The sequence below is a fragment of the Chaetodon trifascialis genome, chromosome 24 (assembly GCF_039877785.1).
Source record: "Chaetodon trifascialis isolate fChaTrf1 chromosome 24, fChaTrf1.hap1, whole genome shotgun sequence".
Taxonomy (NCBI): domain Eukaryota; kingdom Metazoa; phylum Chordata; class Actinopteri; order Chaetodontiformes; family Chaetodontidae; genus Chaetodon; species Chaetodon trifascialis.
The window spans coordinates 11,004,118-11,029,334 of NC_092079.1; the positions used below are offsets into that span (position 1 = coordinate 11,004,118).

Below are 25,217 nucleotides of genomic sequence, written 5' to 3' on the forward strand. Positions count from 1 at the left end.
GGAGGGAATCCAAAGTTATGATCTTACCTCTACAGTCTCACATGTCCCCAATTTCATCCTCTAATGGACTGTAATGGCACTCACAATTTGACAAATGCTCGTTGGATTTTTCAGGACCAGAATCAGCAATAAGTGTTGGCACTAATGGCAGCAGCAGGAGCAGCAGGACGCCAGGGCCAGCGAACGCCGCCGCAGAACCAAAACATCATAAATCACCTCGACGCGGGCCGAGATGGAGCCAGATTACTGTTAAATAGCAAAGCTGAAAGGTTTGAGTGCAAATTGTACGACCTCTGGAGGTGAAAGCAGTGACTTCAAAGACAGTCAGGAGGAACTGCTTCTACAAATTTACACAAAATGACCACACAGCAATGAACAGGCACGACACATTTGTGCATAAAGATTTATTTTTTGTTGAAAATATGTGTTTCTGACACTGAACCACTAACATATCTGATGTGACTTAAGATAAATGAACTACACACTGACACTGATGTTCACTTCATACAATGTAACAAGGCATTTGTATCGTCTGTAAGGTGTAAAGACAAGTGTCCGTACATTTTAATGACTGATTGATTGTTCCATCAGTTGATTGATTGACACTGTCTCTTTGGGAAAGGTTGATTGTACTCAATGTCAGCGTGACGGTACAACTTCATGCACACATCATCCACAGTATGACAACGTTTGGGATCTTCTGAATGAATTTCCCCAAAGGTGCGGTTTCCTTTTTAAACATTCATTCATCTTTTCATTCATTCGTAGTTAGGCGGGCCTGCTGTGAAATCCCCTTCCAGTACGATCTCCTTCACAGTGGTCTTACTTGACATCCGTTCGGATACTCGGTGATTGGTCTTGCACTGTCAAAAAGTCCCAAAAGTGCAAAAAGAAAAACACAAGCAGAAGGAAGCAGGGCCATTAAAACACTGCCATCCCCGCTTGGGCCTATGGCTGGTTTCCCAAAAGAATTAAGCACTATGATCCTCTTTGTTGATGGCTTTTAAGATGGTTTTGGCACCGTGCTGCCTTTGGGAAACCCCCGAAAATTTGCCTCTGTTAATCGGGAGGGCGGTGGTGAATGTGGGAGGTCAAGTGTTGGTTCTTGTTTTCTTTCAAGGGAAAATCCACCCTGTGTCCGAGGAGTGATGAATGCTGAAATAAAACTTTCCTTTAATCTGCTTTGTGTACTTCTGCGTCAGTTCGTGATTTCCTACATTTCCCAGAATGCCTCTCCACCACAGCACAGGCCTAAACTGCTAGATACAGAAAGCAGGTAGAAATAGTTTTCGAAAGCGTGGATTTTTCCTGTAAACCCCTCCGTTGTCAATCTATCTAACATGAACTCATTTGCATTCTAACTTCTAGTCATCCTCCCATCCATCATCTCCAGCGTACTGATCAGCTGCTACTGTACGCTGCAGGTGGGGCAGCACGTCTCTCTCCGGTCCGGGAGAGGGCAGAAGTCCATCTGCCTCACGATCTCGGCGAAAAGCTCGTCCACCATGGTCTTGCTCTTGGCCGACGTCTCCATGAAGGGGCAGCCCCAGTCCTCGGCCAGCGCCTGGCCCTCACTGGGGGACACTTCCCTCTCCTCCTCCAGGTCCACCTTATTACCCACCAGCACCACCGGCACCTGCTGATACCTGGAAATGAGAAAATAAGTAATATCAGAGGACTGACATCAGAAATGTGCCGCCTTCTCCCCCGCTGGGTGTGTTTTGTTACAGACAGAGACCACAGGAACTTCCTGATACCTCAGGGAGAAAGCGTGAGGCAAAGAGAGACTCAGTGGCAGCGTGTGTGTGTGTGTGTGTGTGTGTGTGTGTGTGTGTGTGTGTGTGTGTGTGTGTGTGTGCGTGCATCGTTGGCCTACATATTGTATTTGTTAGATGCTGAAACAATAAAGGTTTTCAACAATGCACAATTAAGCCACATTCAGTCGCAGCTTCCCAGGAGGCCTCCATCGCTCCTCAGGCATCTAATAGCAGTGGGCGGCCCCATTGGAAAACTGTCATCAAAAAAAATGAAAGAAATAAATAAATTAGTGCCTCATTTGACAGCTGCGATGCTCTATTTATTCCAGGTCACATTATATCTGCGTTTGCATGGCATGCGAGCTATACATTTAATGGCCTCCAGTTCTTGTTTAAAATCATTAGCCCTCCACTCCACGTCGTTTCCATCGTGCACTAAGCGTGTCTTAACGGATCAAAAGCTCTCTTCCCCAGCGTGTGGCTTACAATCCCAGTCCTCCTCCATCTGAGCCATCAATACAAGGAAACCAGGCTGGGGAGAGTAATGGTATAGGTTATTGAATAATTGAATAAAGCTAATGTGCTGCTCTCACATGAGGGGCCTTGTAGCTTGGAAGTAACTGTTTTCGACTTAATATTTTCGGCTTTAGCTCTGGTGTGTCCTTTAATTTAAAACCTTACAGTGTCTATAATCAATATTTTTAAATAAATAACACTAATGAGTATTTCTGTGTGAAAGGGGGCACTCATTGCACGCAACCCATCAGCTTTGGAGCCTTTTTAGGCCTTTTTTAAGCCTGCACCTTTACATTTATAGGAGCAGAAAAGCAGCAAAAGAACCAAATATTTCCCTAAGGAGTGTCAGCGACCCTTCAGGACACAACCGACACCTGGTGTTGTTTTTGGCGGCCTGTTTTAATTCTAGTTTCAGTCTAGTCTTTGTGTCAAGCTGTCATTTTATTATTTATTAGTTTTAGTCACGTTCATACTCTTTTTAGTCGAGTCAAGTTTCAGTCGACTAAAAGTGTGAGCATTTTAGTCTTATTTCAGTAAGAATTATCCGTGACTGTTTTCGTCCAGTTTTAGTCAACGAAAATTGTAGTCTCTTTTTAGGAATGCAATTCTATTTAACCCAGTCAATATAGTATCTAGTAGTAAAGACGAAACCAAAATTTTCTTTTAGTCAAACCCATTTCACAATTCAAACAAGGTTGTCTTATTATCATATTGTTACCTTATAGACTCAAGAATACATCCATTCCAGACATGAAGACGCTTACAACATTTCATTTTACCAACCAAAGCCGACTGGCCTGCCATCGGTACCGCTCTCTGTGCCAGCTGTCTGTCGTTAACGCTAACCTACTGCAGCTGCATCTTCTAAATAATGCCGCGAGTGCGAACTAATGCCGTGGCATCGTGAGCGACTGCGCAGAGCAACCTGATGCAGCCCCTGAAGAGAGACACGGGAAACAGACAGCGAGCCCCCTCAGCGACCCCTCAGGACACAACCCACACCCACACACACTCGACTCAGCCCTTGTGTTCCCTGCTTGTTTCTGCTGCCCCCATGTGGCCAAAAAATGATGCACATTTAACGCTTCAACATACAATGAGGACAATTTAGGACAATAGTGTCCTTTCAAAGAACGGTTGTCTCACAGATGTGCACATGAAGGTTGCTCCAGTACAAAGTCAGTCACTTTGTTTAGGGACTAGATATTTCATTTCAGCTAGACGCCCTTCATGTTTCATCTGATTAAATAACTACAGAATGTCAATTACAGAGGGTATATATTCTCACAACAGGTAATGGCACAGAGCACCTAATAGCCTCAACCATCAGTCATTCCTAAGTGCATCCGAGCCCGGCTTATTGATCTGCTGGTGCTATTGAGAAATGGGCTCTTATCTACAAATTGGTGGCCTGCTGCCACACCGCTCAGCTGGGAGAAGAGCTGAGGCGTGGAAAAGAGCTGGCAAACGTCTCAGTGAGCTAAAGAGCTCCAGAGGGCTGGAGGAAATGAGTGCAGGCAGCAGGGTGGAGGAATGAGCACAGAGAGGTGGAGCACTCTGGCTGGACCTGCTGAAGTGTTCTTGAGCTAGACCCTTCAAGTTTCAAGGGTGCTGCGCCGGCTCGGGCTCAGCTTGACCTCTGACGTCCCGGAGGAATTCACACGTGAAGTAAAAATGGGAAATGATTGAAGATAATGTCAGCAATTTCTTCCTAATTGGTCGAAAAACATGCTTCAGGGCCGCCAAGCGGAGAAAACTGGCTCAGAGAGACTCAAATGTCAAAGACTTCCCCGCAGCTTGACATTTCTCCCCACAGCCGCCACACTGTGCGACACACACGCATGCAAGCAGCAGCTGACCTCAGCAGGACAAGCATCTTGCATGGCCCGTGTGTTTGGAAAGCTGGAGTCTGGAGGGTGTGAAGTGTGAACAAGGAGAGCACCATACAGACAAATGCAATCTGACAGTCTTGCAGGAGAAAATCTATATATAACTACAAAGACACAGGGAGAGCCAGCTTCTCTGGGGAGGGGTGGGGAGTTTGCATTGAGATTGTTTGTTGCAGCATCAAACTACCACTCCCTCCTCGCCAGATGAGGAGAAACTGAAACTGCTCGACACAGCACGAACAAAAAGTTGCCCCGTGGCTGATATCATGTATTATTGAAGAGCCTGTCAGTCAGCGTTTAGGGTTAAACAGCACAGCAGAACTACCTCTACCTGCAGCAGAACTCTTGACCATACGCCAACTATGTCCTGATGCCTGAAATGTTTGCCATTTTAACATTTCCCACACCGAAGCGTCTGAATTTCTGCATCTGCACAAGCTCTTTGATCCTCTTTATTTCTATATGATGAGACATTACTTCTCAGGATAAAACAGCAAACATTGGCGACTTGTTCCTGGTTCAGCACAAGAGTTGGCAAACGTGCATTATGGGTATTATCAGCACAGTTGGAATGTGTTTGGATAGCTCGGCTGCAGCTTTATGCTTTGAAGAAGCAGCGAGAGAGAGGATGCATTGGATTTATGGATAACATAAAGCAGTTTGTGTAAAGCCAAATGTTGAAATGCTGCAACCTCATTAACGGACGTGGGCTCTTGAGTAACTTTTGCTGCCATATGTTTGACCTTTACAACACACAAAAGCTTGTTACTGTCTCTGCAGGGTGTTGTTCAAACTGGAAAAAACACACAAACCCTCCCACACACAGAGAATCAGTGTTTAAACTCCCCAAAAAACACCGATTCCACATTTTCCACTTAGCCCAAAGGTACAGCAGCCTTATTAAGGCTACCTGCTGGGCTAAACAGCTCCTGTGACTTCACTCGCCTGCTTTCACGAGCCCCACAGCAGCGTGCAAGTTACAAAAGAACACCGTGAAGCCCCCCAACCCTGCAGCCGCCTCCTCGCTCTCTGCATCTGCTGTTAATTAGCAGTTGGAGCAGCCTCACTGTGTGACAGCCAGCCGAACGCATGCATCTGTTTGCACGACTGGACGGAGGAATCACAGGACCTGCAGTGCCGACGCTGCTCCCGAGGGGCGTTACTGCTGCAGAACAAAGCGTCTATAGCTGATGTTTCTGTAGCGCCTCGGCATCCCGTCGACATGCGGAAGAAAGCAAGGAAGCATAATAACATAACCGCAAACATTCCTGCGATAAACAGACAAAGCGAGGGCCTGCGTAGCAGATGGAGACGGCCGTTTTATGATGAAACCCCAAGCCTCATTTCCATCTTTAATGATGCAGCCCAGCTCCTCCAGATTATCTTATTTTCTTTACTGCAGATGCAAAGACAATATAAGCAGCATGGGAGTCAGCTGACAGTTCCTCATTAGATTTATTATTCCCACTGTTCTGTGCAGTTAAATGAACAAAACGCAGCCAAACGGTAGCGTGAGGAAGCTAAATTGAATTAATATGCTGTTGATGTATAAGTCAGATTTGTGTTTTAAATGTGGGCAATCCAAGGGAACATACGATGCAGCGCAGTTAACTGTGGAGCCAGAGCTTCTCTTATTAGGTTGTTATCCAAAAGAGCATTAGGAGGAAAGAGCAAATCCAGTTAGATCTATGTTTGTTACAGGCAAAACGGATGAGTACCATCATGGAGAAATGACTACAGAGACTGTCTGCATGTATGTCCTCAGCTACTCTATTAAGGGAAACCAGAGCGACTGACAGAAATATGGAGTCTTTATCAATTATCTTGAACACTTTGCAGATGAAGCTGAACACTGTTGATTAACAGCTGCTTCTTTTATTTAATTTTCACTTCATGTGCAACTTAAGTGCATATCCTAGCTTGTAAAACTCCAAACTGTCTTCTTCCTCCTCGTCTTTTCTTCTGTTTCTCGGCACATTATCACCACCGACCGTCAGCCAGTGGCACGGCAGCAGGGCTGTTGTTCACGCTGGTAAACAGCCCTGCATATATTACCTTTTCCATTCACCCAGTCACACACACGTTCATACACTGGTGGCGGAGGTTGCCCTGCGAGGTGCCACCTGCTCGAACCACCAGTGGATGGCCTCTCTCGCTCCTGGACTCCCCACATCGCACACATGATCACACATATAGACCAAAGCAAGCAGACCCCTGCTTTGGAGGCCGGAAAAAGTTGGGAACGACTGTCCTCTTATGCATTAGATGTGGCTGAAATGACGCTTTCAGGGTCAGCTCTGAGCGTGATAAATGGTAGACTGGTGAAAACACTCATGTGAGGACAGTGCAGCACTTTACACACCAACGATGAGCACTTTACTGGTAGCTCTCCTTAACGCACATTTTAAACCACGCCGGCTGCTTTAACAACTCTCTCCAGACTGATGGCAACGCTAAAAGCCTGAGGTCAGGAAGTTGCTTTGTACCTACACCAAAGTCCCCCCTGGGATACGTAGTTTTGGCCTCTCCACCCTGTTCCCACTCAGCAGTGCGTGATGCTCACCTCCTGCTATTAGACACAGCATCAGTGCAGCGTGAAAACGCAGCTCGAGCGCTTTGAACGCGCTTCCTCCTCCCGGGCCGACAGAACAGTAAATCTTTACAAGCGAAGATCTTTGCAGGCGAGGAGATGATTAGATTGGGAGGAGGGCTACACCCAGATGTTGTTCTCACAGATAGCAACTAACGCGGGGTTAATTTGGTTAGTCTGTGAAGTGCTTTAGTCTGCAGAGGGTGAGCCGGAGATGGTGCGTTCAAGCCCAAATATGTATCAATTATACATATAAGCAATGAAAAGCACAAAACATCATCACGGCAGAGTGTCTCATGCAGATTCTCTTACTTTCTCTCTGCTGGAGGAGAGAAAATGAATCATTTGGGTCATTGCAGCCCATGGCTAATGTGCTAATTCATGGTATGAGATGTCCATTTTCATGTTGTTAATGACAACGAGCGATCATTTCAACATGACAGCGCTGTTTCTGTGAAGCTCACATCATCGTATCGACGTGTTACAATGATCCTGACGCGTCAAGCTCAGCAGTAACTGGTGATTTTGCTGCGTGTGAAGTCAAATTTATTGCCTTGTTGGGGCACAAGTGCTAATTTCTATGACAAATACATGGGAGCAAAGTGTGTGTGTGGGGGGGTGCTGACAATGCTGAGGAGTAGTTTGACATTTTGGGAAATATTATGCACTTTCTTGCCAAGAGTGAAAAATGGGAAGTAAAAAACACCTAACTTGACTATTTCCTAGCCAAGAAACAGCCAGACACATAAATCCTTGGAAAACAGGGAATTATTGCTTTTACAGGTTTTGAACAAATTAGATATCGTGTGTTCAATCAATGAGCTTTACGGGTGCTGGCAGGCAGATTTTTCTACCTTTGGAGAGGCCCTGGCTCGCTGTTTCCCCTGTTTAAAGCCTTTATGATGGGCTAAGCTAACTGGCTGTTGGCTCCAATTAAATATTTACAGGTATCAATCTAACTCTGAGTGTTTCCTCTCATGTCGGCATATCACTCGAAATGTATTTCCTGCTTCTCGCTGCACCTCCTCGTGCACAATGGCGGCGACGTGTCAAGAGGAAATGAGGCACCTGCACCGCACACAGCAGCGACATGTAGGATCCCACCCCCACCAAAGCCCTGCATAAGCGTTCTGGTTTATACAACTCCCTAATGGAGGCCTGATGCCTTCTTGGCTTCCAGGCCAACACAATCCCATTACGTTCTGGTGAGTGGGCACATGCTATATCTCTGTATGGCGCTTGTTGCTGCTGCTGGCTCAGCAAGAAGTTTGGGCGGAGGGAGGCTGGTCTCCTGGAGAAAGAAACGCAGAGCAGGAGCTGTGTGTGCTGTTTTTTTTAGAAATGGACACTGTGGATTTTGGGATGTTTAAATGCATGTTTGTCCCCTCTGTCCTTAAATCTGACAGAATATTAGGACAGAATCACTGGTTTTCTTTAGAAAAAATACAAATAACTTCTGTTTTAATGAATGCTCCAGAGCTGACTCAGGATCAGTGTCATAAAGTGGACTTAAACACAGTTTGTATCATTTCGGCGTGCTGTGCCGCATCACAGAAAGGCCTGTTTGATATATCTGTGGCGTCGTGTTGATTATTCCTCCATTCTTCTTGAATGACATCGCTCTGACTCATCCTTTCTCTCAGTGAGTACAATACAGTGAATTTCGGGGTGGGGGTGGGGCGGTCAAACCATGAAATGAGCGAATGTGGAAGAGGACGTCTCACTGTGTGCCGACGTGGAGGATAAAAGCTGCCAACTGTACTTAAGTACAGAAGTTTCAGCTTAAATCAGCCAAGGCGCCGCCGGTGCCTGCTGGCCTGATCTGTGATCAGCTTCATAGGTAATAAGAGGAAGCGACCTTTTCATCTGGTGATTGATTATCTCATTATCTCCAGATTACAAAGCTCGTTTTCTCCAGTTAACGAAATAATTAACTCGAGATAATGTCATCGATAAAGTAATTGGAAGCACGGCCTTTCTCAGCTTCTCTGCTTAAGAGCGAATTTGAGGTGTTTGTACTTTACTTGAGTATTTTCTTTTCATGCTACCTTTCAGAATACTGCGCTTTTTACTTCACTACAACTATTTGACAGCTTTAGTTAGTTTACAAATGAAGATATTTGCGTGAGGAGCTTGTAAAAAAAGCCATTTTGTTATGAACAGTATGTACAAGTACAGCTGATACACACCACATGTATTTTTACAGTGTGGTTTTAGTGCTTTTACTGAATACTTCCCTTTAGTGGATTTATGTCCATACTGAAATACTTTTCTGTATATGTTTCGGAGCGTTTTACTTCAGACTTACAGTAACAATCCCTCCTTCAAACCCAGAGCAGTGTGAAATAAAACAATGAAATATTTATAGGCATACACTTGAGGACAGTGGCGGCTGGTGCAGTGTAGGCAGCAGCGCTGGGTGGCGGCTGGCTGGAGGCAGCAGAGCGCCGTTTTATCCATCGCTACATTTCTCGTTTCAAAGGAGTTCCCTCGTGCGCTCGTCCCCGCCGCGCCTCGTCAGCTGTGACGCTCGGCCTGTGACGTCGGTGCCACGAGGGCACTCGGTTCACTCTGGGGATGGAGCCATGCAGGCTGAATTATAAATCATTATTACACAATATGCAGCGAGTTGGAATATGATGCCAAAAGCAAGTGCAGCTAAATATGCACTTGCTTGTAATCAGTGAAATAGCTCTGGAAGTGCAAAATGCACAAGAGAGATCAGTGGTGGACTACTTCCTGGTCCTGTGGTCCTGTCCTGATCTTAAAACGGGATAATGGTGCAAAAGCTCAGCCTCCCTGCAGGTTAAAGGATAATTGTGCTTTTTTACAGCATGCCATTTATTTCCCTAGCTTCCCAGAACAGGGAGGTTATGTGCTGGACTATTTATTGGCTGGAGCAGCGCAGCACTTCCTGGAGTCTCAGCTGGTTGCCTGGCAACCTCACGGTGTTTACAAGACTCCAAGAGGTCACTGCACCCTGCAGAGAAACGGTCCAGCGCGCACGTTTTCAGTTTCAGTGCAGATTCAACAAATGCAATGTGTGTTTCGAGCTTCAGTCGGATTTATCTTTAAAACATCTGGATGGAGCCAGGCTAGCTCTTTCCCCCTGCTTCCAGTCTTTATGCTAAGCTAAGCTAACCGCCTCCTGGCCACACCTTCATAATTAATGGACAGATATGGGTGGTCTCATACTCCTGTTCCTTTAAATGCATCACCAAACTGTGAACGTCCACCACCGTTGACATACAGTCGGACAACTATTCCTGCATAAATCCATGCAAAGAACACCTAAAGCGGAATAAAACTCTTTTACACTTTGTCAAGTGCAAGTGAACACAGACTCTACAGGCAGCAGGTGTGAACTTTGGTCATCGTGTTGCACAAAATCCTTCAGGAGCAGAAAAGGCGGTTTGTTCAGACACTGAGAGGCCTGAGTGATCAGCACAGGTCGGCACACCCTGAAGGGCCCTGAGGGGATTACTGGGCCTCAGAGCGGCAGAGACGTGTCACTGCTCGTCATATTTGAATGAAATATCTGCGGCTAACTGTCCTGCTTGTCCTCCTGCAACACTCATAAAACACCACTGAACATAATTAAAGCTGCAGCGTCCATCAATGACCCGTTTGGGATTTGGAAACCCTTTTGCAACCTTTGCCAGTCATGTGACACCAGAACTGTAAGACGAAATCTATCCAAGCCCTTCCAATGCTGAGCTGCACCGACTCCTGACTTGCAGATGACAGCCACAGCTGCAGCCCGTCCGTGTCATGAAACACATGACGGCCAAAAACACCAATATGTCAGAAGCAGAGGGAAAGATCCCGGCCTTCCTCCACTCTCCCTCTCTCCCAGCCATGGGATGAGCTCAGTGGATTTGTTGAGTAATGGAGCGGACTGATCAAAGCCATCCAGGGTTAGTCATGTGTGAGAGACAGAGAATATCAAACCCAGCGAGAGTTCAGCGGGTTGATGCGTGACAGGTGAGCCACAGCTGGGCCCTTATGAGGAACATATGAGGCCGGCCGAGGCTTCTCACGAAGCCTGGAGGAGATGAGGAGAGAGGAAGAGGAGGGAGCTGAGAGGAGGCAAGTTTGAGGTGACTCCTGGCCTGAATAGTTCAAAATATATATTAAAAAACTACATTTTTAGTGGCTCTTCAAGTGGGTTTAATGCACATTTAGGGGCCCTTGGGAGGTTCCAGGGGGTATTAAGAAAAATGCCTAATTTGATTGTTTTATTTCACTATAAATCAATGAGGGAATTACAAATGAATGAATGCTGACTCCAACTTTCCATCCCTCCATCACAGCCAACTTCTGGTGGCCATCTTTCTTCTGTCTGTTTGAGGAGCCTCGAGCACAGTTAATAACCTCCTGTCTATCAGCAACACAATGGTGGCGCGTGTGATGAGGTGTCTCACCGTTTCACCCTGATGATCTGGTCCCTCATGGGCTTGATGTCCTGAAAACTTTGCTGGTTGACCAGACTGTAGACCAGGATGAAGCCTTGGCCGTTCCTGATGTAAAGGTCCCTCATTGAGGCGAACTGCTCGGTGCCGGCTGTGTCGAGGATCTCCAGCACCGACGGAGAGGAGTCCACCTCGATCTCCTTCCTGTAGAAATCTTCAATGGTCGGGTCGTACTTCTCTATGAATGTCCCGGTGACAAACTGGACCGTCAGCGCGGACTTCCCCACCCCGCCGCTGCCGAGCACCACCACCTTATACTCCCGCATAGCGCTCCTGCGGACCTGAATCCGGCATGCAGAGAATCAGTCTACAGCAGCGGATCGGAGACACGCATCCCCACGCACGGCACTCACACTGCGGCCATGACCCACTGACAGCCGACGGTAGACGAGATGCGGTTCCAGGCGGGTGAATTGAGAAGATGCTGGAGCATTTAGCCCTGAGATGCACAGCTTCAGCCTCTACTCAGACATCCCCACGCTATCTTGCAGGGACACCATTCCAGAGGCATTCATAATGCAGTAAGGCGTCGGTGTGGCAAAAATAAGATTGGCTATTATTAGAAACAACGAGACGGCACATCTTTATGTGTGCCGACTAAACAGAAGGCTAGCACTACATTTCTCTGCACGGTGGGGTACAGTTAAAGGCGAAGAGCCTATTTATCCTGAAGCAGACTACGGTGCTGGGAATCCACGCCTCTGGAGTCGGTGCATCCACTGGATGTTGCTGTTTCCTGGAAGATATGGAGGGTGATTAGTGCCACAGAGAAGCAGTGGGAGGATGATGGGGATGAGCTGACTGTGAGTGGAAGTGTGCTGCCAAATCATCTTTTTCACAAGCTGTGAAGGGTTATTTTAGTTGTGGAAATGACACTGTGAGTATGATAAAGCATAAAAGCTCATTTTTGCTACCAGTCTGGGAAACTGTGCTGCAAGACAAAGCAGTTCCAGCACATCCTGCACATTAAATGGCAGATACATGCACCTCCTGGTCTGACACCTGCACTGTCCCGTCCCTTCAGGTTCAGTTAGGTTAATGCAAAGAAACAAAATACAAATAATAAAAAAAATCATCACCTCATGCCTCCACAGATGAGGTGGCTCTGCATGATCCTCCTTTCCTCCTCAGACCACAGTCTGACACATTTGTGGGCTTTTGCTGAAAAAACTTTTCACCATTGTCATTTTTCTTTCAGCCATAGAGCTTTTTTTTTATTCCTTCAGGGACATTAGTGTGATGCGCGTCTTCAGTGTTTATGTCCTCTGCGGCACGGTGGGACATGGCCCGACCTTTCCACACATCATTAGACAGACTGTGCTCCAGCCATTAAAACAGTGGTATTAATGACCCGTCATATGGATATCTGCTTCAAAAATGCTCCACTTCAGTAACAGGAAATGACAGAAAACAACAAATGAGAGTTTGCTTGTCCCAGTCCAAGGCCGTAACCCTGTGTTTATCATCTGCAGCACAAACTGAACTCTGGAAGGCTCAAACGTTGCCGTCAGTCGTCGTCCGTTAGCTGCCAGCTCTAATTCGTCTGAGATCTGCTTTTTATTTACTTTTATGGCAGTGATTTCTGAAGTGGAGTTCAGGGACCAGTAGGAGTCTGTGAGAGGGCCCTGAAGAAAAACTAAAGGACGCACTGAAAGGACGTTTAGTCTCACTAATACACAGCAACAATCACGCAGCAAGTTCAAAATCAGACTGGGGTCACTGGTGTGAGTCTGGGACACTCAGTCTGGGGTCTTACACAACACAAATAAAAAAATAATCCAGGCAAATATTCATTTGATTTTCTTTATTTCTTTCTTTCAATAGATTTTACACTATCTTGCTGGAACCAAAGAAACATTTGACTATAGAAACATAAAATAGCACAAAATATATGCAAAAAGAATACATTGAAAAATGATTACATTGAAACTATAAATCTGATGAGGGTCGTCTTTCAATTTGTCTTTATGTCTTTACTTGGTTGGTGGGCTTCAACTGCAACAATGATGGCACAGGCAGTCACAATTCATGACCTGCAGTCTCCAGTGTAGCGCCCTCTGCTGGCTAAAGCTGTGAATTACAATCTCTGAGCAGTTCCATTGTAAGGCAATGGGACAAAAAGACCTCACTACAGATGTGGAGACTAAAGGTAAAAACTCATGACTGTTCACGCTGCAGCAGTCGCCCCTTTTGGCCTTGTGATGCGCACGTTAAAACCTTAAAAAATGATTTTAGATATAAAGATACATACTTGAAATGAACGTGAGAAGGGATTCGAAAAGAGAGACCGTTCAAGCCTCCTGAATAAATTTGACAAGAGCTCTTAAAAACATAAAACCTTAAGCACGATGGACTCAAGATAAGGCAAAGTGTTTGGATAAGCTGAGTCTACTCAGTTGACAAACTGCTCAGAAAGTGCTTACATTTTTCTTTTTTTTTTTAACCATCAGTCAATCATTGCCAACACATTTCAAAAAAAAAAAAAAAGAAAGAAAGAAAACATTACATCTGGAGAGGAATCCATACACAAGGGCATCGTGGGTCACCAAATGAGGACAGTTTGTGTACAGACTTGTTTTTTTTTTCCACTAGAAACATTCAGTACATTATCATTTATTAAGAAAAGAAAACATTGTTTCCTCATGCAACATGTTGAGTTAAAGTTATTCACCGGTGGCATCTGCTTCAGATGGATAAACAGATTCGCTGGACTAGCGGGGGGCCGAAAACCTCTGAACCCTCAGAAGAAATGAAAAACAGATCACGTCTTAAAACAATATGCAAAGTGCAATCCTTAACTCTAGAGATACATACGCCTGAATAAAACCTCTGTGTCGGGGGAAGAGTTGTACATCTGAACTTATTAATTTATAGATTATTTAGTCCTTATATATATATTTATATATAATCTATGGAACATTGATGACTTTAAATCTATGTAAGTGTTACAGTCACAGCACTACAGAGGCTGTTATTTGCTAATGAAAATATTAGGTCATTGTCATAATCTCAGTGAAGAATAAGAAATGTTCATATCTTCTTTACAATCTACCTTGTGTACAGTTTTCTAGCAAAAAGGAACGAAAATCAACTTAACAATGTCATTTACAAAAATACCCAACTTTAGTAACTGCAACATTTGGTTTGCCACAGCAACAACTTAATATTGTTATGAAATACTATCATACTAGAGTGAAAAGTACATCTTTTTTGAAATTTTCTTCTCTTTTTTTGGTAAAATGTCATCTATACAATAAACATTTTGTCCAACAACACAAGCAACTCTATAGCTATGCTCATTACTGCAACACCGTGATCTTTAGATCAATGAGAAGGCAAGAAAGATCCAGTAGCTTTCCATTGGTAGGTTGACTTTTAAACCCCACCCCTCAGACGTGTGCGACTTCTCATTCGCTGACCTGACAGGTTAGACCTTGAAATGACCAACCGTGCAGAATATAGCACAGCTCAATAAATTACATTCATTTCAAAATAGAATAGTTAACAACATTGTTTTTCGACTAAAATTTGACCAAGAGTAACAGAAGATAAATTACAACAAAATAGAACTTTTACCACCTTCCACAAATATTACACACAAATCAAAATGCATGTGAGGACAATCAGAGCGGAGGAAACCGGAGGGCGGCGCTCCTGTTCCGAGGGATGATCGTGGATTGTCAATGTTAATCAAGCACCATGAAATTACATCAGTTTTTGAGAAATGGAAACTAAAATTCATGAGTTAAAACACCTTTTTTGATGAAATGCAAGAAGAAATAAAAGGGGTTGGTCTAAAATGATCATTTCTGACCTTGGCTAAAAGACAGATGATTGTTCTGGGTGGAGGTGGAGATGGTGGAGGGTTTTTTGGGGGGGGGGCTTCAAACATACCTTGATAATAGACACAACACAAATTTTAAATAACTCTGAATACATTTCTAGAACTGTGAATATAAACTCTCAAAATAAGAGACACTTTACATACATTACACAGTTTACAATACGCTTTTTTTCTCACTCACGTTCCTCATGTAAACTACTCAATCCATGGTAAGAAACGATGGTACACCGTGAAAGTCACCAAACATTCTACAAAGCTATGTTTTGATTTGTCGTTTCGTTAAGCTTCTTTTGTTTCCGTAAAGTCACTTGTGATGTTAATGGACGCTCGCTAGGAAAAAAACACGGTTTCCAGTCACGATTCGCAAAGTGCGGCGTCTTTCCCGAAAGGTCCACGCGGCGTCTGGCGGCCAGTGTTTTGTGTCTGTGGATTTTAGTGATGCACTCTGGATGCGTGTGTTGTTGATCAGCATTTTTTAGGCACTTCTACAGTTTTCTAAAATGGAACAGGATTATCGGTGATAGTGGGGTTGGACAGGACAACCGACGGTCACAGATAGCCCTCCAGTCGAAGTTCAAGTCATCTTTAGCTTGACGAGCATCGTCAAATGCACCGTTTTTTTTGTTTTTCTGTTGTTGTTTTTTTTGTTTTGTTTTTTTTTAGTCTTAGCACTTAAGTCCCTCGCCCGCCCTCGCCTGTCTCCTACCAGGCCTGGTGTTGTCATCGCCCGCTAGACCTCGCTTCAAGTCCCAGTCTGCCGGCAGACCATCAGTCTCCTGATACGAACACACATGCACGCACACTCACAAGGCTTGGTATGTCTGAACGAACCCTCGCGCTTCGTTAAGCCCTTGGCACAGACCTGAGCCTTCAGGCTTTGCGGTAATGGCCACGACTATCTTAAAAATCCGTGCACAATCTATCCCGCCGCTCCTCCTGGACAAAGACCTGAACCCAGCGGCAACACAAATAAAGGGTGTGCTCTGAGCAGCTCTCGCAATGGCAAAGGGGGGAAAGAAAAACAATCAGGGTGCTGAAATGTGGCTCTGCTTTCCGGCAGGTCGAGTCCGCCGACCTCTTCCGAGCTGCGACTTTGGCAAGATGTTTCCAGAGATGAGAGGCTGGCGAAGGGGAGGGGGAGGGTAAGCTTCATCATGGCATCTTAACAGCATCAGGGGCAGACGGGGGTCACCGAAGTACCCTCGCAGGGACAGTCGCATTAAGAAAACATGAGCCTGTCTGCCCCAAGGACATTCAGCTTCGAGAGAAAAGCGAAGGCTGTGAGGCGAAAAGCCGCTCGGGGGCGTCGGTGGCTGTGCACGGGTTTCTCACTTCCTGTTTTCCCCTTCAACGTTAAGCACTATAGTTTTCACATAGTGCAAATCTTTTTTTCCGAACCAAAGGGATGAACGTTGTGCAGAGGTTTTTAGAATAAATATGAAAGAGAGAGGGGGGGTCCACGGTACTTTGGAGAACAGTTGTTAAAATGACTTCTATAGTGTGTCTGCTATGCATGTAGTACTATACATAAGAATATTTTTGACTTTTTCATGTTAATAGTTTTTTTCTAGCAACACATACAGTATATATCTTTTTATTTTGTGTGTGTTACACCGGCACTGCAGTTCTTACGGTTAAATTGAAGTGTTACACTCTTAGCATGCAGGTTGCTGGACCTCTATGGGAGAGGTAAGGTAGTATTTACACAGGGGCTGTTTTGGGCTTCCTAGTGCAGCTTCGTGACACTCCGTTTCCTTCCTGAGGCTTACTTCAGGATGATCTGGAGGAGAGAGACAGCGGAGCGAGAAAGTGGAGGAGGGAACACAAGGGGAGAAAAATTAAGTCTACCTGTGAGAGAGGAATTATACTTACTCACATGAATAATATAATATGCTGTCAACAAAAACCTGCTTCGCATGGCTCCGCACGCAAGAGTGTGAAACTCCAGCTGATTCTGATCAATTAAAACATTTAAGAGTCTATTCAACCACTTCTTGAGATCTGGGTCAAACAGTGTTTGGCTTTCTTTCTGCTACTTAAGGCCTCAGTGTGCTTCAGAGTGCTGGTTGGACCATCTAACAATGGCAGAAACCAAATTCCTGGAAAATCAGACGATCGCAGCAACTTTCAGACCTGCGGTTCGTTTGCTCAGACATAAATTCCAGCTAACCGAAAGGCATCGCTAGAAGGCGATTGGTTAGATGTGTCTAAGCACAGGAAGAACATCTGCCCAAATATCAACACGGCACCGTACTTTCAGCCTAGCAGCTTGCCACTATGGCTGCCAGAGCAGTTTTATCTTGCAGAGCTCCATTTTTCCATTTGTCACAAAACTACTTCACTCCCTTTGTGTGGGTGGAAAGTCTGCCGTTATTCCCCTTTGTAGGCTAAACTGTGCTGTGACTACAAAGAGATCACAGGAAGGCAGAGGGACGGAGCAGGAGGCGGCCATGACAGCAGGCTTTTCACACCACCTTTGAGCGGCGCCGTTCAGGTCGAGTATAAACACTGCGGCTTTCAGGTGCGGTCGCACGCCACGTTTGGACTTTGTTGAAGCATTCTGAGACATTACGGCATCACGACGGTTCCCACAATGGGACAATCGCAGATGAATGCATCTCAGTGGACGGCGCTGTCCTGTCTCTGCCACCCGCCCGGTGTTTCATGCAGATAAGAGCAAACGCTTCTAATTATTTGCAAATAGCATTGGACCCAGGTCTGGTCACCCCTGCGTGTATTCTCTCTTTAGGAGATAAACACTGATCCAACACACGACAAAGAGAAGAAGAGAGAAGAGAGAGAGGGGGTCTATGGGGGAGGAGGACAGGTAGAGGAGCTGCTGGCCGCCATCATGTGGCCACCACTGGCAGCAAGCCAACACAGAACAAAGCTGCATGGTGCTTGTTAACAGACAAAGGACAGTCAGCAGAGGACAGAAGCCACCGGTCACATCGCACATCACAGGAAGTCACCACAGGTGGAGAGCGTGTGATGTGCACAGGCGGAGAGGGAGGCCCGCTCTGCACGGCAGTGTGGAAACAGGGCGCCAGATGGGTGGGATCAGCCGGAGAGGATGGTGCACCCCGCCCGTCTGGTACCACCGGGGGGTAAAAACAAACACCAAGAATTGTTTGCAGGTCCTGTTTGTCTTAGATTTGGTGCAGTAATACTAGCAGCATGTGTCAGACCACAACAAGTCAGGAAGATGGATAATTAAATGCGTGTTACAGAATCATGGCGGAGCTTTGGACTGTTGTTTTTTACAGATTAATATCAGATTATTACTCTGACTGCACTGGATCTTGGTGACCTGGTCAGTTCATTTGAATACATGTGAGGTGAAAGGTTGAACCTCGGTCCTCCAGCTGAAGAGCTGCTCGATATAACAATCTCTAACTGTATTTAATTTTGAGAGTTTATCTTCCTGTCAGCTCAGTGGACAGAGTGGGCACATACATCCTGTGAGGTATGTGCTGTAATGCCACATTCAGACAGTCGAGGGCGCTGCTACTTCACCATCTCCAGCCAGAGCGATGACGTTACCAGAGACCCCAGCGCTGTCGGCACATGGTTAATATGAGCTGGGGCATGGAATGATGTGATTGGTCGCTGCTTGTCGTGTCACAGCGACAGTTTCGAGGGTCATGAGTTGACCAGACTCTGAAGCTGTCAAAACGGCCTGTGCCTCCGTGCATGTGAGGAGATGCAACGAAGACACATGATGAATCATATGACTGTGATCAGCTCAATCTGCTCACTGAGTCCCGTCCTAACTGTCCTGACCTGTGACTATTCAGGAGATGCTAATGGCTGCTGCTAGCCAGAAAGCATTAGTACAAATACAGGATCTGCCGCTGTCAGTGCAGGACTGAGAGGCTGTTTTTCAGCAGAAACAATGATGTCGGCAGCGCGCGCTCTCAAAAAAAGAACAATCATAGTCTGAGTGTTTATTCTGAAAAATCATACGATGGGGATGACTGTCGTAAATGAGGCGTGTACTATATGCAGTACAGCCGGTGATTAGAAGTGTTAACTGTGTACTAGCTGGAGGGATCTCTATGCAGGGTGGGGACGGGGGGAGAGAAACAGAGGGGGACGAGGGAGAAAGACAGCGAAGGCTGACGTCAGTGTTTCTCCGGCTCCTTGTCCCACATGCATCTTTAAAGAGCAGCTCTGCTTCCTGCTGCTACTGTTGCTGCATGCCAATTACAGGAAGAGACGGTGACTCACAGGAAGTGCACACACTGCCGGCCTATGAGGGGCAATAAAGAACAAGGTACCGGGGCCGGATCCGTGGTTAATGATCGGAGGGGAATCTCTGGGAAATGAATTTTCTTTATTTCAGCTTTAAAATCACCCTGTGATTTGTATTTTTACAGAGAGCATTCTTCATTTTAGATGGCATGTAGAGGCTGTTTTTAAAGGCAATCTCTGACATTAATTGTTTAATTTATAAAGAACTGATCTTTATCTCCTAACTCAGCTGGTATTCATTTATTTTCTCTGTACACTGAGGCAGTGAGCCCAAAGAAAGAAGAACAAGTGGTGAGTACAAGTGGTACAAAAAGCTCAAATACTACGATCACAATAATAATGTGTTTCATTTTACACTGTGCACTTGGATTAAAAACACACAGAGACTCAGCAGGTCTTCCTACATTCAGCTGGTCTCTTCATGCCTTGTTGTGGACCATCCTCGCTGAAAATGGGTGCAGTTCTACCTGTGGAACACTTCTCATCTGCACCTCCTCGAGGCACCTCTACGCTGAACTACCCGTAAATGATTGCCAGCTGTGAGGCCAGAGTGCCAGCATTGTGCTGAAATTTCCAGGTTTAAAATGGGGCACACGTGCGTCACTCTGGCATTCAAACCTGGCCCTGCTTCCCAGGCTCCTGCTGACACGCAGCAACAGGAGAGCTGCCTATCAGAGGCCATTTTTAGACAGCCTCTGTGATCCTTTTCCCTGCGTCTGTCTCACCCTGACGAGCGCGGCCTGTAACTGTTTCCTCACATGATTTACTCTCCCTTTCATCCAACGAGCAGGAAAAGGTATAAAGGTGAAACTGGGAGGAGCAGAAACAGGAAACAAAAAAATCCAACATGGCAGCTGTAAGTGCAGAAGAAATTGCCCGTATGTATTTGCTTGAATGCGTGTGTGTGTTTGCGTAGCACACAAGCAGTACATATGACGCCCCCTGCTGCAGATGGAGAGGCTTATTCGACAACGAGAAAAGTGGAAAATAAAACCTAAAACATAACATGCAAAACAAAACCAGGAAGTAGTGCAACACAACACAACTACTACTTTGCAAATGTGGGAGCTCTGAAGAAGTGCTTGTACGGAGCGCCTGACGGGGCTGTGCGCAGCGCTTTACAGCGAATTACAGGGCACCGGCATCGGCTGGCTGAGGAAGCCCCTCTGCTTTCAATTCTCTGGAAACTACCCACTCACAGGCTTTCATGCCGGCGTGAGTTCGCCCAGTGCAGGTGGATGGATGGATGGATGGGGAGGGGCTGGGTGTGGGCTAAGGCTCAGCTGCAGGTTATTGCAGCTCACTATTAGAAGGCAGCACTTATTCAGAGCTCCAGGGACTGATGAAAGAAAGCTTTAAAAGGAGCAAACCTGATTGGCTGGTGCTGTTGCTGCGTAGGGGACACTTGTGGCAGGAGTTGTTGCTGCAGAGACAGTAGCAGGCGTAGCACTGTACATCATTGGGACTTTGTTTTGAGGGTGGGAAAGGGAAGGTGGGGGGAGGGGAGAGGGAAGGAGGTGGTAGCAATGGACAGGTAGGTGGAGCATTATGGTAACCATGGCAACCATTGTGATATGTGTGTGAGAGTGTGTGTGTGGTGTGTGTTGACGGTATCGTTTGTTGTTGTTGTTGTTGTTGTTGTTGATGGTGGTGGTGGCGGATGTTACAGAGAGCCAGCAAGCCATCGTTAGGGTTACACCGGCAGATGGCATGCAACCATTCACAATGCAAAGCAAGGAGGACAGAAAGAAAGGAAGGAAGAAAGAAAAAGAGAGCATGGGAGAAAAAAAACAACAAAAACAAACAAAAAAAACAAGAGGAGAGAAGCTGATTACAATCACAAATAAGGAAATTTATACGGAAAATCAGTTTGCTGTTTTTCCCAGAGAAGTCGAGGGGAACGAGACACCAATTACAATGAATCAATGACAGTTTTGGCACCGGGGATGGGAAATGTAGTTTTTCAATCCACGTGGGCTGACAGCAGCAGGAAGCATGCCAAAAACATGCGGCTCTCATGGAATATTATGTTCGAAATCGTTACTCCTAGTCATCGTTTTTCCATTTGCTAATGCAGACCTGCTGGTTAGCCGACTGGGACTTCTTGTGATTCCCATCCCCTGTCAGGAAGGACAAATGCCCCGAGCTATGCAGCTGAGATCGTTTCTCTGGGAAACTGATTTAAATTTCCTGATCAACACGGCACAGCAAACAGACAGTAGCTATCCTACGGCTTCAGAGCAGATCAGTCTGCGGTATCTCATCCACGCTACCATTTCAATCATAGACAGTCATTAGCGAGAAGGTCAGACAGGGAACAAGACCTGAAAGTTACAACAATTCCAGGTGACACAAAATGGACGAGGTGTTTCAAATCATGTCTCAGCTTAAACAAACGGACAGTTCAATGAAAATCAATCCAACACAGTTTTTTCACCAGTGCCACAAGAGGTGACGCGCTGACCTTTTGTCTCACCTGTAAGGGTTGCAGATATTGCCCAATCATCCCACTCCAGCCCCCCCCCCCCACCTCCCCACCCTCCATCCTCCTTACATATCAGACAGTGTGTGTGAGAGAGCAAAGGGAAGGTGAGGACCTACCAAGACTGCTAGCAGGAGTCATGCACAAGACTGACCCTGTTGTGTTCATGCAGAGAAAGACAGAGAGAGGGGGGGAGAGGGAGGGAGACGGAGAGGGAGAGAGAGGAGGAAATAAATGGGTTAATTGAGGGAGGAGAACAACAAGGTTAGACAAGACAAAAAAAAAAGCTTCACTCGGGTCAGATGCTGCTGTTACAGCGGTGCCGTCAGCCAGCGGTGGATGCAGTTAACAGCAGCAAGCAGAGGAGTTCCCTCATTCAGTGACGGCATTAGTGAGGAAACTCTGTTCACGTTCAGCGGCAGCTACACATGAAGCTAACACAGGTGTGCTGCTGGATATGAAACTGTGGCCACCTTTAGCTGCCTCACTGAGGTTACTGGTCACTGTTTGCAGACGTGAAGGAAGAAATGATAATCAATCACCTATTTACAACAACATTGCACTATTGCATCACACTCACTGACTTAAAATTAGCTTTCTGTTTATTGATGTTTATCCTTTCCTGCGTCTCAGGTCGAAGGACAGAGAGTGTTGAACAGATTGTAGAGAAACTTGTGATTTGTTGCTAGATAAATAAAATTCTTTTTTCTACTGATCCACAAGCAGCCGCCTCATTTCTTCACACTTGATTGCATCTAAATTCTGAATAATAATAATTTTCTAGGTATTCTGAAGCTACAAAAGACCTGCAATGAAACGGCTTCAGTGAAGGTATTAGGTTTATGTATATGCTATAAAAATGCAAGGCAAAAAGTAAAGTCATTTCTAGAAAATGAGAAAAAGAAGACCAAACAAAGAGGTGACGGAGCCAAACAGCAGTATCATGCAGCGTCAGTACAATGACGTGCACAGGCTTCTCATTCAGGTCTGGATCAAATGACGGTGGGTCGGGTTGACTGCGGCAGAACAATTCTTAGAAGCAGAGAAACCCCACCCGTCTGAAACTTAACAGTGAGCTTTAAAAAACAAAAAAAAAGATGTGCAAACAACTTTAACCCAGGGCTACTTCCCACACACAGACACAGAGGGAGGAAGGGATGAAGGGCTGTCAGGCATCTCGCACCAGAGGGACACAAGAAGAGCAGGTAGAGAGAAGAGCGAGGGACGGGAGTCTCATCCTCACCACTCAGTGTGGCTACAGGCGACCATATTAGCAGCAGTTAACTCATTTAGCGTGTGACCCAAGGGGGCTTAAGCGACTGTTAGTGTCTATGAGAGGAGCAGACAGAGAGAGCGTTTTGTTTGGGGCGGAAATAACTGAAGAGGAATGAGGAAGCAGGCTTGAATTAATTTTGGAAAGCTGGCACAAAATTGTTTTTCTAATTTTTTTTTAATACGCCTGTCACGACAGTTTAAGTACGAGCTGTAAAAGGATGCGTTTGCCTTCAAAAGACTTCATCTTTTAGTTTATTATTCCTTCAGATTGGAGCCTAGTTACAGCCTTTATGTTGGAAACAACTGGGCTTGTTTTGCCTTCGCGTACGCTCTGGCGTTAGAGTGACAAGTGGATCATATTCAAGTGGTAATACGTCATATCTTTTATTGCTCTGATCAAAGCCTGCGCTGTCCTCCACCTGGCGGCAATTACGTGCTCAGACTGGCAGGCACTAGATCAAAGTTTAGGGATGGGACAGTGAATAGTTGTAACATTAGCACAGCAGGGCTCCTCGTGTGCGTCGCTCCCTAAAGAAATATAGGACTAAACAGGCCTAAGTGATGATGAGAGGTGCTCCCACTTCAGAGAAGAAACTCCAAAAACAGACATTTGTGATGGATGGGAGGTTAGCTGAGCACGTTCGGTGAGCGTGATCTGCGCCTGTGTGTGCTTGCATGCTCCGCATACTCATGAGTGCTTCTGTTGACGTCTGTGTGTATGGACTGGGAGCTCCTACCTGTGGGAAAGAAAGCGGGCTGCTGGAGCTGTGCGTTGGCCAGCGCCTGCTGGTAGTGCAAAACACTGGGGTTGAACAGGGAGCTCGCTCCGTTGCTCTTCTCAAGTGCTGGTCTCTTTGGTAGGGGCTGGAGGACGCCGTGGGGGAATGCCTATCCACCGAAAACACACACACACGCACAACACAGTAGATTTGAAACTGTATACTTCCACAAGTCAACAGTGATATTTGTAATTCTGTTATCTGTCTATGCACAGCACAACAAGGCAAAAATGGAAACTTGCTGTAACTATCACAAGGACAATGACAAACTACACCATAGCAAGGCAATAAAGAACACATTAAAGAAAACTGTGCGCTAACTGGAACTATTTTAACATTACGTCGTAGTTGTTCATTTAATAAATGTACAGTACAATATCAAATTGCCACTGGTGATCATAAATGACAAATATTTATACTTTAAAGTCTCTTACAGGGTTTCACAAAAACAAAAGAGCCAACTTAAATTTTGTGAGTGGCTACAGTACAATTAAAGAAGCTACATGCAAAGCAAAAGGTGAAAGGTCAAAGTACCAGGTCTACAGTTGCCTCGAGGGGTCGCTTCATTGCTTTGGCAGTCGACTGAGTCTTTAATTAGCAGGCAGCGAGCACATGATGGCAGTGGGCCAATGGGATTCAAGCGTATTAACATACAGGTAACAGCAAGCAGAGGTGCGTCATGGGGGACAGCATTGCATTGTGGATAGGTGAGAAGGAAAAAAACAAAAACAAAAATAATCTGAATGCAAGTATACCACATACAAAACAATAGGCATGCACATAAACAAAAGTTGTTTTGTTTACTTTAAAGAAACATTGCTACTTTTTGAATTAGTAGAAAAGCAAAAAAGGCATCTACATTAACCTCTGGTTAAAAAAGCAAGATTCTACGATGTACTTCAACACTACTGGGAGAGCATTTAGTAACAACGTCAGCTATCTCTGAACAAGTCAATCAACCTTTTTTTTAAAAGCTACGCAAGAAGAAAATGCAGTACTGTAAACACAACTGATCAGGCTATCAATACTGGGCTGTGAGATCTGAACAAGAAGTCCTACACACACAGTAGCTACAGGGCTCCTGATGCTCTACTTGATGGTATGAGGTGGTTTTGGGCCTGAGGAATGCCTAAAACACCCACAACAGACAGGGATGAGCGTGAGCTCTGGTCAAAGCCCCTCACATGAGTGACCTGTGCCCTCGCAGCTGGGAGCAAGAGCTGGACCCGTTAGCGTGGGCTGGTTTTAAACACTAGTACTAACAAGAGGCTGCTGAAGTGCTCTCGCCCGCGTGTACGATAAGTAGTCCTAACTAAAGGTAGTTTAACAATCACGTCCTTTTCTGTGCGCTGCTGGGTC

At 45.6% G+C, this 25,217-nt stretch overlaps 2 protein-coding genes across 21 annotated transcripts in view; both read right to left on the reverse strand.

The window, feature by feature from the left end:
- Positions 1 to 380: 380 nt before the first annotated feature.
- On the reverse strand, positions 381 to 11,952 carry LOC139327867 (ras-related protein Rap-2a-like). Its single transcript, XM_070957879.1, has 2 exons — positions 11,177 to 11,952; positions 381 to 1,646 (listed from the first exon to the last, which is right to left on the reverse strand). The coding sequence occupies exons 1-2, from the start codon at positions 11,488 to 11,490 to the stop codon at positions 1,409 to 1,411; spliced, it is 552 nt and encodes a 183-aa protein (XP_070813980.1). The 5' UTR covers positions 11,491 to 11,952; the 3' UTR covers positions 381 to 1,408.
- Positions 11,953 to 13,712: 1,760 nt separating this feature from the next.
- Positions 13,713 to 25,217, reverse strand: part of mbnl2 (muscleblind-like splicing regulator 2) — a 46,597-nt gene continuing 35,092 nt past the window's right edge. For 2 of the 20 annotated variants that reach the window (XM_070957777.1, XM_070957776.1), the window contains exons 6-10: positions 24,393 to 24,446; positions 23,817 to 23,967; positions 21,924 to 21,959; positions 20,693 to 20,745; positions 15,730 to 16,848 (exon numbers count right to left, since the gene is read on the reverse strand). In XM_070957777.1, the coding sequence (XP_070813878.1) occupies positions 16,834 to 16,848; positions 20,693 to 20,745; positions 21,924 to 21,959; positions 23,817 to 23,967; positions 24,393 to 24,446 (309 nt within the window). In that variant the 3' untranslated portion in view covers positions 15,730 to 16,833. Of the gene's footprint in view, positions 16,849 to 20,692; positions 20,788 to 21,923; positions 21,960 to 23,816; positions 23,968 to 24,392; positions 24,447 to 25,217 lie in introns of all 20 variants that reach the window. The other 18 variants (XM_070957771.1, XM_070957770.1, XM_070957768.1 and 15 more) reach the window with 11 other exon arrangements.